The sequence below is a fragment of the Rhipicephalus sanguineus genome, chromosome 3, assembly GCF_013339695.2.
Source record: "Rhipicephalus sanguineus isolate Rsan-2018 chromosome 3, BIME_Rsan_1.4, whole genome shotgun sequence".
In the NCBI taxonomy this organism is placed as follows: Eukaryota; Metazoa; Arthropoda; class Arachnida; order Ixodida; family Ixodidae; genus Rhipicephalus; species Rhipicephalus sanguineus.
The window spans coordinates 141,438,327-141,449,688 of NC_051178.1; the positions used below are offsets into that span (position 1 = coordinate 141,438,327).

At 43.5% G+C, this 11,362-nt stretch overlaps 1 protein-coding gene across 1 annotated transcript in view; it reads right to left on the reverse strand.

Moving 5' to 3' along the window:
• The window catches only part of LOC119387303 (E3 ubiquitin-protein ligase NEDD4-like), a 29,821-nt gene extending 18,781 nt beyond the window's left edge, over window positions 1-11,040 (reverse strand). The window contains 9 exon segments of the mRNA XM_037654648.2: window positions 413-551; window positions 1,566-1,768; window positions 2,472-2,577; window positions 5,579-5,760; window positions 5,943-5,996; window positions 6,109-6,147; window positions 8,495-8,582; window positions 9,631-9,722; window positions 10,718-11,040. Of these exon segments, the coding sequence (XP_037510576.1) occupies window positions 413-551; window positions 1,566-1,768; window positions 2,472-2,577; window positions 5,579-5,760; window positions 5,943-5,996; window positions 6,109-6,147; window positions 8,495-8,582; window positions 9,631-9,722; window positions 10,718-10,759 (945 nt within the window). The 5' untranslated portion in view covers window positions 10,760-11,040.
• Between the last annotated feature and the right edge of the window lie 322 nt (window positions 11,041-11,362).

Below are 11,362 nucleotides of genomic sequence, written 5' to 3' on the forward strand. Positions count from 1 at the left end.
AAACCTTCGAATAACGCATCCAATGCTCTGCCAATTGAGCTACGGCAGCGGTCATCCTCTTGTCCACTTAATGGGGTATATCCGTGCATTTAAACCTGGGAGTGTGTTCATCAGCGCCGCTCGTAGCCATGACAGCGAGTGTGGCACACACTGTTATGCCTGCTGGCGTGTCATAGTGCTACAGGAGATATTCCAAAGGAGATGAGCAATTACAGCCGAACCTCGTTACTATAGCAAACACTAATTAGTAGATTATCGATTACAGGAACTAAATTCAAACTTTGGTTGGCTACGCTTGGTTCCAATTACATTTATTCTTTTTATAACGAAACTGAAAAGGCGACAGCCAGCACGATACCAGCTATAATGAAGAAATGGCTATAACGAACAAGAAAAGGATAGAAAAACCAACCTGCGGCTCCTCTGTGTGATTAGGGGTAGTGGAGTGATCGGCCGTCTCGTCAACGCTGATGTGGACTCTCCGCTGGAACTCCTGCGCCAGGTCTAAGTTCCGCTGGTGAGCTGCCGCACCTTCCTCTGTGCCATCACTGCTGCGCATGCGATGCAAGGACCATCCGTGAAACAACGTGCTAGCAAGTATTTACGATTAACTGTGAGGGATATCAGTGACAGTTGCGTTTCACAAAGGTTACGAAAAAAAAGAGGGAATTGGGTGCTGTGCTTCTTTCTCTCCCTTCAGACAGCTGTTACTGCTTATGAAATGTTGCAGCAAAGCATCCTTTTTGCAGTGTACGTAGGGAAATAAACAAAAAACTCACAGAGTCCCTCGTATGATCGCCTGACATGGCTCGAAGGTGTAAGCCATCATTTTTTTTTTCTTCTCAGTCGATGCATTGATATCCCCCTCCGAAAGATTTCTGTACCTAATGTGGTTTTGCACTGCCTTCGGGGTGGGAGGCATCTCAAGCTTTCTGCAACCCAACTCGTTTTGCACCACCTCCATGATCAAGCCACCGTTGACCAAGCGACAATGTCGTGTAATGACATCATCATGTGACGTCACAAATTCTGGTGATCTGTGACGTCATCAGGCTATGATAATTTTTTGCATCCCTCATGCCGGCGCCGCCTATGCCAACATCAACGGTAAATTTTTGCATTTGGTGAGGCATCTAATAAAATGTCATTTGCAAGCACCAAAAGCTGTCCTAAAGTGCGAGGCAAAGCTATGACTGTACAGTACTCACGGATTCAAATGCGACATCAAATTTTTTAGTATAACGACTTACGCAATTGCTCGAGATACCTACATCATGTCGCGACGAATCTGGTCTCTAAAGATAATGTTCGCTCTGATCTACGCGTTCGAGTCGAAATTACTCCAATATGACCCAAACCGAAGAGAATAGAAATGAAAACATGTGCATTACTTTGCCCTAAATTGTCCTATTTCAATTCGTGAGTACTGTACTTGTGGCCTGCAGTGCTTCTGCAGGCCCAGGCAGTCTCTACGCAAGCATGACTCTGAATACTGGGGCTGTCAAGAGCGTCACCCCAACTGCCATGCCCAATTTTCAAGCAAAGGTACGTCTCTGGCCACCCACCCCCGGATAGGACGCTCCCATTGCGTGGTGCGTGCCACATGATTGACGTAATAGATACGTCCGCAGGCATCTTCCCGCTCCTCCCAGCCAGGTGGCAGTGGTGAAGGAGGTGCTTCGCTGCCTGAGAACTCTGGACTGCTGCTGCTGCCAGCCCCTTGAGATGATGGCGGCCCACCATCTTCAGCGTCTACTACCTCCCATCCCTGAAAGATAAATGCGTTAAAGAGTGTAATGAAACAAAAATTTGCTCGTACATTTTTACTTTGTGTCTTAAGTAAAACAGATTTCCTTAATATACACTTTAAGGGACGCTGAAAGTCTTTTGTCACACAAGAAATTCAGCTGGAATAATATATGGCACTGCTGACACAGAAAACAAAAAAGAGGTGTCTTAAGTGTTTCATTTGTCAGATAATGCCTTAAATAGAGTTTATCACAAAGCCTTGTCAGGAGATTGTAACAGTCTTTTCGACAGCAGCACCACTATTACCTGCCCATCAAGCTTTGTGCATTGCATGCATTGCATATCAAATGTACATCCATGTTGAATCTTTTACGAATCACACACTGACAGTGCCATGACAAGCAGGGGCGTAGCCAAGGGGGGGGGGGGGTCAACCCCCCCCTAAAAATTTTCAATTTTGCTTGCGTATATATACACGCACACATACAAACGCACACACGAACATATATAAAGCATGGTTGAACCCCCCCGAAAAAAATTTCTGGCTACGCCCCTGATGAGAAGAAATTTGTGTTTTAAGGAGGCAGTTCTTTTACTTGTCACACTGTTTTAGTGAAATCTTATCTTGCTCACCGCAGGCCTGCAATTCTATAGTGATCACAGCGCTTCTCGTAGCTTCTACAATGTGGTGCAGTTCTAGCAACACGGAGCGTAGTTCTTACCTCGTCTGTTGAGCTCTGGTTTGCGTTCTCAGCTGCTTGCTGCTCCCCGTCTGGCAGGTAGGCATGGTAGACCTGCAGGTGGCCCTTGACCCGGGACTTGGCGCTGCTGAAGAAAAGGCGGCCTATCTCACAGGGTTGTCGCAACAGGGTGTTTAGTGTGTATACAATCGTAAAAACAATGTTGAGACCACTTTTTGTTGAGTACGAATGACTTGGAGATGAAAGGCCCCACAACACACATGGTTTCTTCAAACATTTCAAGCCATGAAGTTCATTTCGTTTCTTGGTGTGTCGTCAGCACTGCTCAAAAAGTCTTAAAACATAATGTCAAAGCTTGAATTGAAAGCATGCATGCCATAAATTCTGCCCTTTCTTGTCAAAGCAAAGGTTATAGCAAGTACATTGCCCGGGATAAGGGAACCATAAATCTGGCTAGATTGTAATAGTAGTACAGTTTTGTTTCTCGAATGTGGGCTGTGTAAAGTGGCAGTTGCCTAACGCAGGCAATTTTGACAAGGAAAATGTGAAGTACAATAAGTGTGTAAACATGCTTCGGTAATGTATGACTTGTAGTAGTCCACGGACACAAACTACCCACATATCACTGGATGGATCGCATCATGCCTCACTGTTTCCTGTCCCACATCAGCAATAATCTTATTACAATAATAAAGGCTCAGATAAAAAGTGCTCACATTGTGAAAGTGCTACTATTACATGCTTGAAGCAATGGCGCGTCGCTATCTACTAATTGTTTGGTGATCTCAACTTTGTCTAGAATGAAAGAATTCCATCAATAAACCCTCTCAGATACTTTAAAGTACCACACTAATGACCAACTTTCTAGATATTGTCTAAAATTACAGTACAGACACTAACCATTTTTATTTGTGTGCAGTATAATGAAAAACTGATTTCATAAAGGAAAGGTAGGGCTGCCAGTATAGCATGATTTTTTTTTACATGCTCAAGGAACATTTCAGACACTAAATATAATTATTTTAGGAATAAACTTCAAGATTTGTTTTTGTTATTTTTTTTCCCCCTAGAGATCTTCCTAGCAGTGACTACAGTATCCCTCCAGAATGTTAGTGATCTTAATAAAAGGTTAATATGTTGAGCAATAAAATAAAATGATATTCAGCATTTTCTTAATCATGACAGCAGTATATTTTTTTTTAAGTGTGGAAGTCTACTTGCACAAAGTACCCTCAATGAAGAGCAAGCATGGTGACCCAGCTGATCCACGGGACACAGGTGGTTCATTCTGACTGAATAAAGTTAGGTAGCCAGCTACCCAGCATCACAAACCTTGTTCACACCTTTACCAGAGATAGTACATACTCACAGCGAATTTTATGCCTGAACACCTTTCACGCTCTTCATTACATTCAGCCAATTGCACACTCTGTTACGTGTCTTCGTCTTCACAAGCAAAGGCTTTGTGTCACAATTTGTTTCTCGTAACCAACGCTCTATGGAGTCTGCGGAGGCAAGTGAAAAATCAAATGCTGGCAACCTGAAGTAATGAACTGCTAGAGACCACAGACTGAACATGAAGAGAAGACAGGACACACAAATAAAAAAAAAAAGAAGCATTGTGGAAGTAAGTGATCACACAGGCTATATAATGTTGGCTAGGCTCTATGCCATCACTTCACTAAGGTGACACTCCACTTCAAGTACTATTACAAAAGCTTTAAGAAAACTTACTATACAGCTGTATGTAAAGATCCCCTTCAGGCATGAATTATGATGGACTGTCAGTAAATGTGTCAAATTTACACAACATTATCCCAAGGCATCGGATATTCTATCGGAAGAAAGAAAAGGTGGTGATGTGTAGATTTGTGCATTTTCAATAAGTTATCATAATTACAGTGTAATTAAAGATCTACTTATTCTGAAGTCAGTCATGTTCTATTTCTCTATAAAAATATTCAAATATAAGGCTCTTAATACTTTGGCAGATTTTTATCAGTTATATCCGTGATGTAATCCATGATTATATCCGTGATGTAATCCAATGCAACATTAAGTTTCATACTCTTATATCGTAAAAATGTGTTCCTGTGGAGAGCGGTAACAGCACACTGCTTGCGCTTGCAACTGAAACACAGTACTCTGCCCTATGGAAACACACTGTTGCATGAGTGTGTGACTTAAGATAACCTTATGTTCTAAGTTGCAGCTATGATATATGACACAATTGTTCCATAGAAAGCAGAACTGCCTACTAAGTGCAAAATAACCGCATAAATATTATTCTAGGGTGGAGAGAGGTGTAATAACTTTCACTGCAACTGGGAGGCTAAATACCTCAAGATACCACTGTCTCAAAGGGACACTAAAGTGAAACAACCAGTTTAGATTGATGAATTGTACATTGATAACTCTAATGTCGTTAAGTTCACGATTGTAGGTTCATCAATAGAGGAGAACATCAAGGTCAAAGATTCATTTTTAAATTTCGTGCCGTATTCTTCGTGTGTGACGTCGCGAATTTCAAACTGTAATTTTCGTATTTTGGCAACATTGCCCTCAACAAAATTTTCTGAAACTTCGTATGTTAAGTCTACGGCCCCTTCAGAGGATAATGTGCTCCATTTTTACTGATTAAGAACTACGCAGGAACCTAGCAGATGCCGTCGAAATCTATGACGTCTCGATGTTTGGTGCGGGAATTTCAATGTACCACCTGCATTTTCTTTTTGTGCGTTTTCTCGCTTACCAAACGTCTTCTTGCGGCAAGCGTGGTGATATTGTAATTGTGAAGGAGCAACTTACTAATATGACAAAAATCGTTTTTCTCTTTCGTGTCCCTTTCAGCAACCTCACACTTCGGAGCAGAATGTTACAGCTGCTGAGTCATCACGGATCATATGTTCCACAAGAACATCATACCACTACTGCGAAGGAACTTTTTTTTTTTTTGGTATTACGAGGAAGAAATTTCCAACATGTTTGCAAAAGTAACCTATCAGCGCAGTCACTATTGTCAGTGCCTATGCTTGCTCATCTAACACACAAAGCCTGCTTGACTGGCAATGAGAAAGAGGAGGGAGAGAATGCGAGAAGGCTCCTGTCGCATGCCAGGGCTGGCTCACCTGCGCGGCCGGAGCAGGTAGTATTTGTGAGGGATGTGCCTCCCCGGTCGTTCCACAGGTATGGCCGCCAGGGGCAACTCCACCAGACCCAGGAAGTCGTCGCGAGTCTGTGGCATTGAGCGCGCACCAGACACTGTGACAGCAGCGGGCACACTGTTCGATCGCATTCCTCGCCATAAAGACTGTGAAGGATCCAAAATGCACAGGGTGCATTTGAAATGGCATCAGCCATCAATAGAGAGAGAGAGAGAGAGCGAGAAAGAGGACGTACGACGAAGCGCCTGCACCTACGGCATACCTAACTGCCACACTGCGTGCACTCGTTGCTCGTTCTGCGTGCACAGCAACGACTGAGGTAGCTTACCAGTCTGTTTTCATCAAAGACTTCCATGACTATCTTGTGCTCCTGAGGATCAACCTGGAATGAATTGCACACAACATCGTGTTAAACAGTCGGCGATACGAGAAAACAAAGTAAAAGGTCAGCAAATCAGACAAGTTTTTACAGCCTGGAGGCGGCAAGTCTTTACCTTGATCACAAATTCTTCATCCCATTTTGGATGCAGCGTCTGGAGAAAACAAATAAAGTGTTTTAAAGTAATGGCACTGCCAGAGTCAGCTTGATGTAGATAACAAAGTTCACTTCAACTTAAAAGTAACTTGCTGAGGCTTTCCATTTCAGGTTTACAAACATGAATGTGCTTACAACCCCAGAATCAACGTGCGAAATGAGATACTTATTCCAGCAGCAGGTGTTTAAGTGTACACTTCAAACAGCTTGAGCAGATGTCTACGGAAGTGCATGGTGTTTACCACTGGCATACTACCTTAACCATGAGTATGAATAAAAAGAAAAGTGATCTACATCAAGCCATCAACGACATAAACATATCTTATCAAGTGATTCCTTTGCCTTTCTATACCTATTCACTAAGATACTTTCATCAGCATGTCACTATACACTTTCTCAGATGAGCGACCTTTGACTCTTTCCCTTTCTGTGCTCACAATAGGTACAAACGCTAAGAGCACACACACTTTCTGTATAATACCGCTATCCCACAAGCCCACTAAAACTCTTTTACGCAAGCGGTCTTTTACAGAGTTTTTAATGAAGAGGCGTTGCCTCGCAGACACACGGCACCAACAATCTCTTTTTAGTGTTTTCTTCCGAACGCGCTGCCGAAAGCGTAGTGCTAGCTTTCAAAACCAAACGAGTCAAAACAAAATTATGTACCTCGATATATAAAGTAAAAATTCATTGCGCCCGTATGTGCAGGTGCGCTTCTTGTGCCTGTGTCCAATGTGCTAAGTGTCCCTATGTAACATCCCCGGCCCATTCGACCTGCTTACGAAAATACGCAAGAAAATGAGCTTTGAAGGGTTTATTACAACTTTTACGAGATATGGAATTTGTTTTTATGATGAGCCTAGTTGACAGAAAAATAAAGATTTGCTATGCAAATTTTTTTCATCAATCCATAATTGCTGGCATCCAATGGTTTCGAGGCTACTCTTTTACAGCCATGAAAGAGACTGACGATCTCCGTTTCTGGAAAAGACCGCTTCTGAAGAGCAGATCGCTCTCCATTGTTTGTCTGCAAGTGAAACTCTTTTTTCAGAAGAAGATTTCTTGCTCAAAAGACTTTCAAGTGCCTGTGCGACAGTGGTATAGCACTTGCTAGTAATACTATTTGCTCAGACGTGTAACCTGTATAGAACCAAAAGCCTGCACACAGCCAAGTAGTAAATGCTAGGGTGTGCAGGCAACACACCATGACGATAGTGGCAGAAAAAAAAAAAACATTTTTGCCCTTACAATTACATCTCCATTCAGCTAGGAAACTTCTCACCCTTTTCCACAGCGACTGCCTACATCTTGCCAGACAAGCTTTCCAGTTTTCATGGTAATAAATGCAGACAAGCAAGCAACATGCTGCAGCCACTAAAGTCCCAGGTAGAAAGTGCGTGTGGCCATAAGCAATAGCTGTCAGCAAGAATTGATGAAACACATCTATCTTATTCGCTCTGATTGAACGCTACTGGGATAGCTAAAACAGCTGTATAAATACCCTTCTACGGGGGAATGTCCGTACATGGCCCTTTTCTACGAAAATTGAACCATGTTCTAGTGAGCGTCTTAATGTCACCACGGGAACTAACACAGTGCAGCAAGTAAAAGCTCTTATATTAGCAAACGTGAGCCTGTTCGCATCCCACAATCTAAAATTCTTGACACAGTGTACCAGTTACAAGGCAGGAAGGCATGATTTAGACAATTCTGTGCGACGCTATTAAAGCTTATAATTCAAATTACAGCTTGGTTCATGGTTGTGTGGTCCTGAAAGCCACTTGTTTTAAGTGACAGACTAGACAATGTGAAAGGAAAGATATAACATTAGCAATGCGTGGACGGCACGAAAAATATGACAAATTCTAGCAAAATGCCACACAATACGATAGCCAGAATAACCTTCTAGTGCACCATTTGCATCTGGAATCTTTCAAGGTGCTGTGCAGCATGAATGATTAGACATGTGATGACATCTAGAAAATATAATAATTGCTGGGGCTTTATATCCCAAAACCACAATATGATTGTGAGGGATGCCGTAGTAGAGAGCTCTGGAAATTTAAAACTACTTGGGTTCTTTAACGCACACCCAAATCTAAGCCTGCGGGCCTCTAGTGTTTCCCCTCCACCAAAATGCAACAGCCATGCCAGAGATCGAACCCGCTGACATCTACCGCTGTGCAAGACACAGTGAAAAAATTGCCTTTTCTTGTGCATTCTACACACCTGTGTGAAAAGATTCTGCGAGTGCAAAAAAAAAAAACAGAAAAAAAAAGGCTTATTGAAACCTACTGTTCTGCACAGCAAAGATGCGGGTCATACATTCCTTCAGGATCGCTCACCTTCTTTTTGGTTTTCGTGTAGAGTGAATCCAAGACCGTGTAGCTGTCGCCCCTCGCCTTGACAAGGTCAATTCGCACATAAGGATCGCTGCAAAATTGTGCCCAGTTCAGAAGCGAAACGCGCATCAAACTAATCTTGATAACGCTGAACTAAACTGTGCTATTAGTACAATAAACTGCACAGCCACATGCGGATTCAGAGTGTTTATTCAGCATTGAAAATAGAGCTAGAAACTCCGAACATTTTCTAATGCAATGCCTTAACGCTTTCTAAATGTAATATGCACACTTGGATATCTGTTTGCTTTGCTTATGGTCATGCATTGGGATACAGTGGCAATGGTTTTGGCTCTAACAGGCAGACGAGATTTTATTTCATGACGAAGCACAAGTGTTGTCTCAACTAATCATTGTTGTTGTTTAATGCTCCAAAACCACAAAATGATTATGAGGGATGCTGTAGTGGAGGGCTCCGGAAATTTTGACCATCTGGGGTTTTTTAACGTGAACCCAAATCTAAGTACACGGGACTCACGCATTTTTGCCTCCGTCTCAAATGCAGCCGCCGCAGCCGGGATTCGATCCCGCAACCTTCGGGTCAGCAGTCGAGCACCATAACCACTAGACCACTGTGGAGGGTTGTTGTCTCACAACTAATGTGCCCTCATATTCCACAAAAAGCACAGCAACATGTAAAGAATATATTTAGGTATATGCATAAATCAGAGAATGAACCTAAACACGTCTAAATGCATAGTATGGCCTATTCTGTTACACTTCAAAAAACAAAAAAACAATTTGTCTACTAATGGTGCGGCCAGTGGACCGGCCTTCATCACTCTGATGAAGGCCGGTTCACCGGCCGCAACGTCGGTAATCGAATTTTGTTTTTTAGACGTGTGTAGGTTTATTTTCTGATATTTCTTCGGGTTCAGTGATTACTTTTTTTCTTGCTATATATATATATAACCAAACACAGACGCTATACAAGATATATAAAAGTACTTGTAGCACAATACCTGCTATATTAAAAGGAACAAAATGTGATGATGAACAGATTGGAGCACTTATGCTAATTAACGTGCTTTGACAGGCTACTAGCTAGCTCAATCCAAGGAGTGAAACTAGATCCTTGCCTTGCTCCAAAAATGTCTTTTTTGGCCAAACTATGGCCTGCCACAATCCGCAACCGTAGCAGCTTCGTTGCGCCGCCTTGACTCGTGCCCTCCTGTAACAGAAATAGTAGGCAGTTGGCAAAGGCTAGCTAACCTCGCAGACACAACGCAACCACAATCACGCATCCAAAAGGGGAGCCAGGAGAGCTGCACGATAAACAACTCAAGTTTCCACTACATTTCGTGCGATAAGCGTAAGCTTGGAAACGCCAGATATACGGCGACAACCGATATGCGAGACAGTTTTACATTCGCGAATAAACTCGGTCAATTTTTTTTTAACATAAAAAAAAGAGCGCGCAAACAGTGCTGACCTTGCCTCTATCCGGCCTGCGCGCACTATCATAAAATGTCTCTCACATCGCGTGATTATTTAACCGGATGCGGTAAACTAATGTGTGCACTTACATGATAGTACGAAATAGTCAAGCGTGCGTTTACCATCGTTTTTTGCTTCACAGCGGGTATACTACAGGAAATCACGGGACCCAAATAACACGCGCGCGCGGGGGAGCCATCAGCGAGGGGCGATATAAGTACGCGTCGGTTTAATTCGAAGTCTTTCGTTGCACTTAAAACACTGCCGCATGCCTCGACTCCCCCCGGACTGGAACAATCGCCCCAGTCAATTGAGAAGCGCGGCAGAGTCAATGCCCGTCGCTAGCACCGTGATCAGCTGAGAGGTGACGCAGGGTATTGAACCGCCGTTTCCACAAAAACAATACAAACTTCGCAGGTAATGAATGCTGATAAGGCCGTATGTCGGCCGCATTCCGGCGTGCAAGCTCGTCTAGGCTTCGCAACGAAAATTTCGATTGCTCGGCGTACTTCCGTGAAACTGTTGACGAGCGAAAACTTTGTGAGGGATGCGCCAAATGCGTTTGCGAACGTCCTTGCTAAAGTGTACCCCGCCCAAGTCACCACTTATTTCAGCTTTCGGGGGTCTCGCACCGGTGTAGGGGGTCTCGCACACGACAGCAACCAGTTCGCAGATGCGTCCCGAGTGCAACGAGCATAAACGGAAATTTGCGAGAAATTTTGCACTTGCTTCGGCTGTGGGGTTCTCCGTAGACTGGCCCCCGTCCGCCATGCCATACGCAATGCCTGGATGCGTTCCGTACTGTGCCCTATTTTCCCGTCTTTCCTTGGCGCGCACCAGCTTTACGCCGTGTGGGTTGCGTTCTTCAAGAGCGAGCCACTTCAGATCCGACACGAAGAACACAAAACTTCACTAAAACTGTTGACCATTTCAGCTCGGTAAGATTTCCGCGTACACCACACCACTGACGGACGACCATCACCATGACGTATTCCCTCAGATGCGTACACAACAGGACACGCCTCTTCTACAAGCGCTAGCTACTGGCGCTTATGAAGTATCCTGGGTTATCTCATAAGCTACCAAGAAAAGTTCTAGGAGCTCTCAACAAAAGGCGTGCTATCTTCTATGCCAGTACTCGCAGCTGCTGCAAGAGCACGTAATTTTTCGATTTCTTGGTGCTGAGAAGTAGAAACCAAAACTGATACAAATACCTTTCGGTAGTAACAAATACTACTTATAAAGTTTGACTTTACGGACGATCAATAACGCTTGCCGATGTATACTGCTATAAAGAAAATAAATATGCCTTTGACAACACTAGTTTTCATGTCGAAACTTGCTAGGTGGGCCAGGTGGGCTTGCGCTCGATGC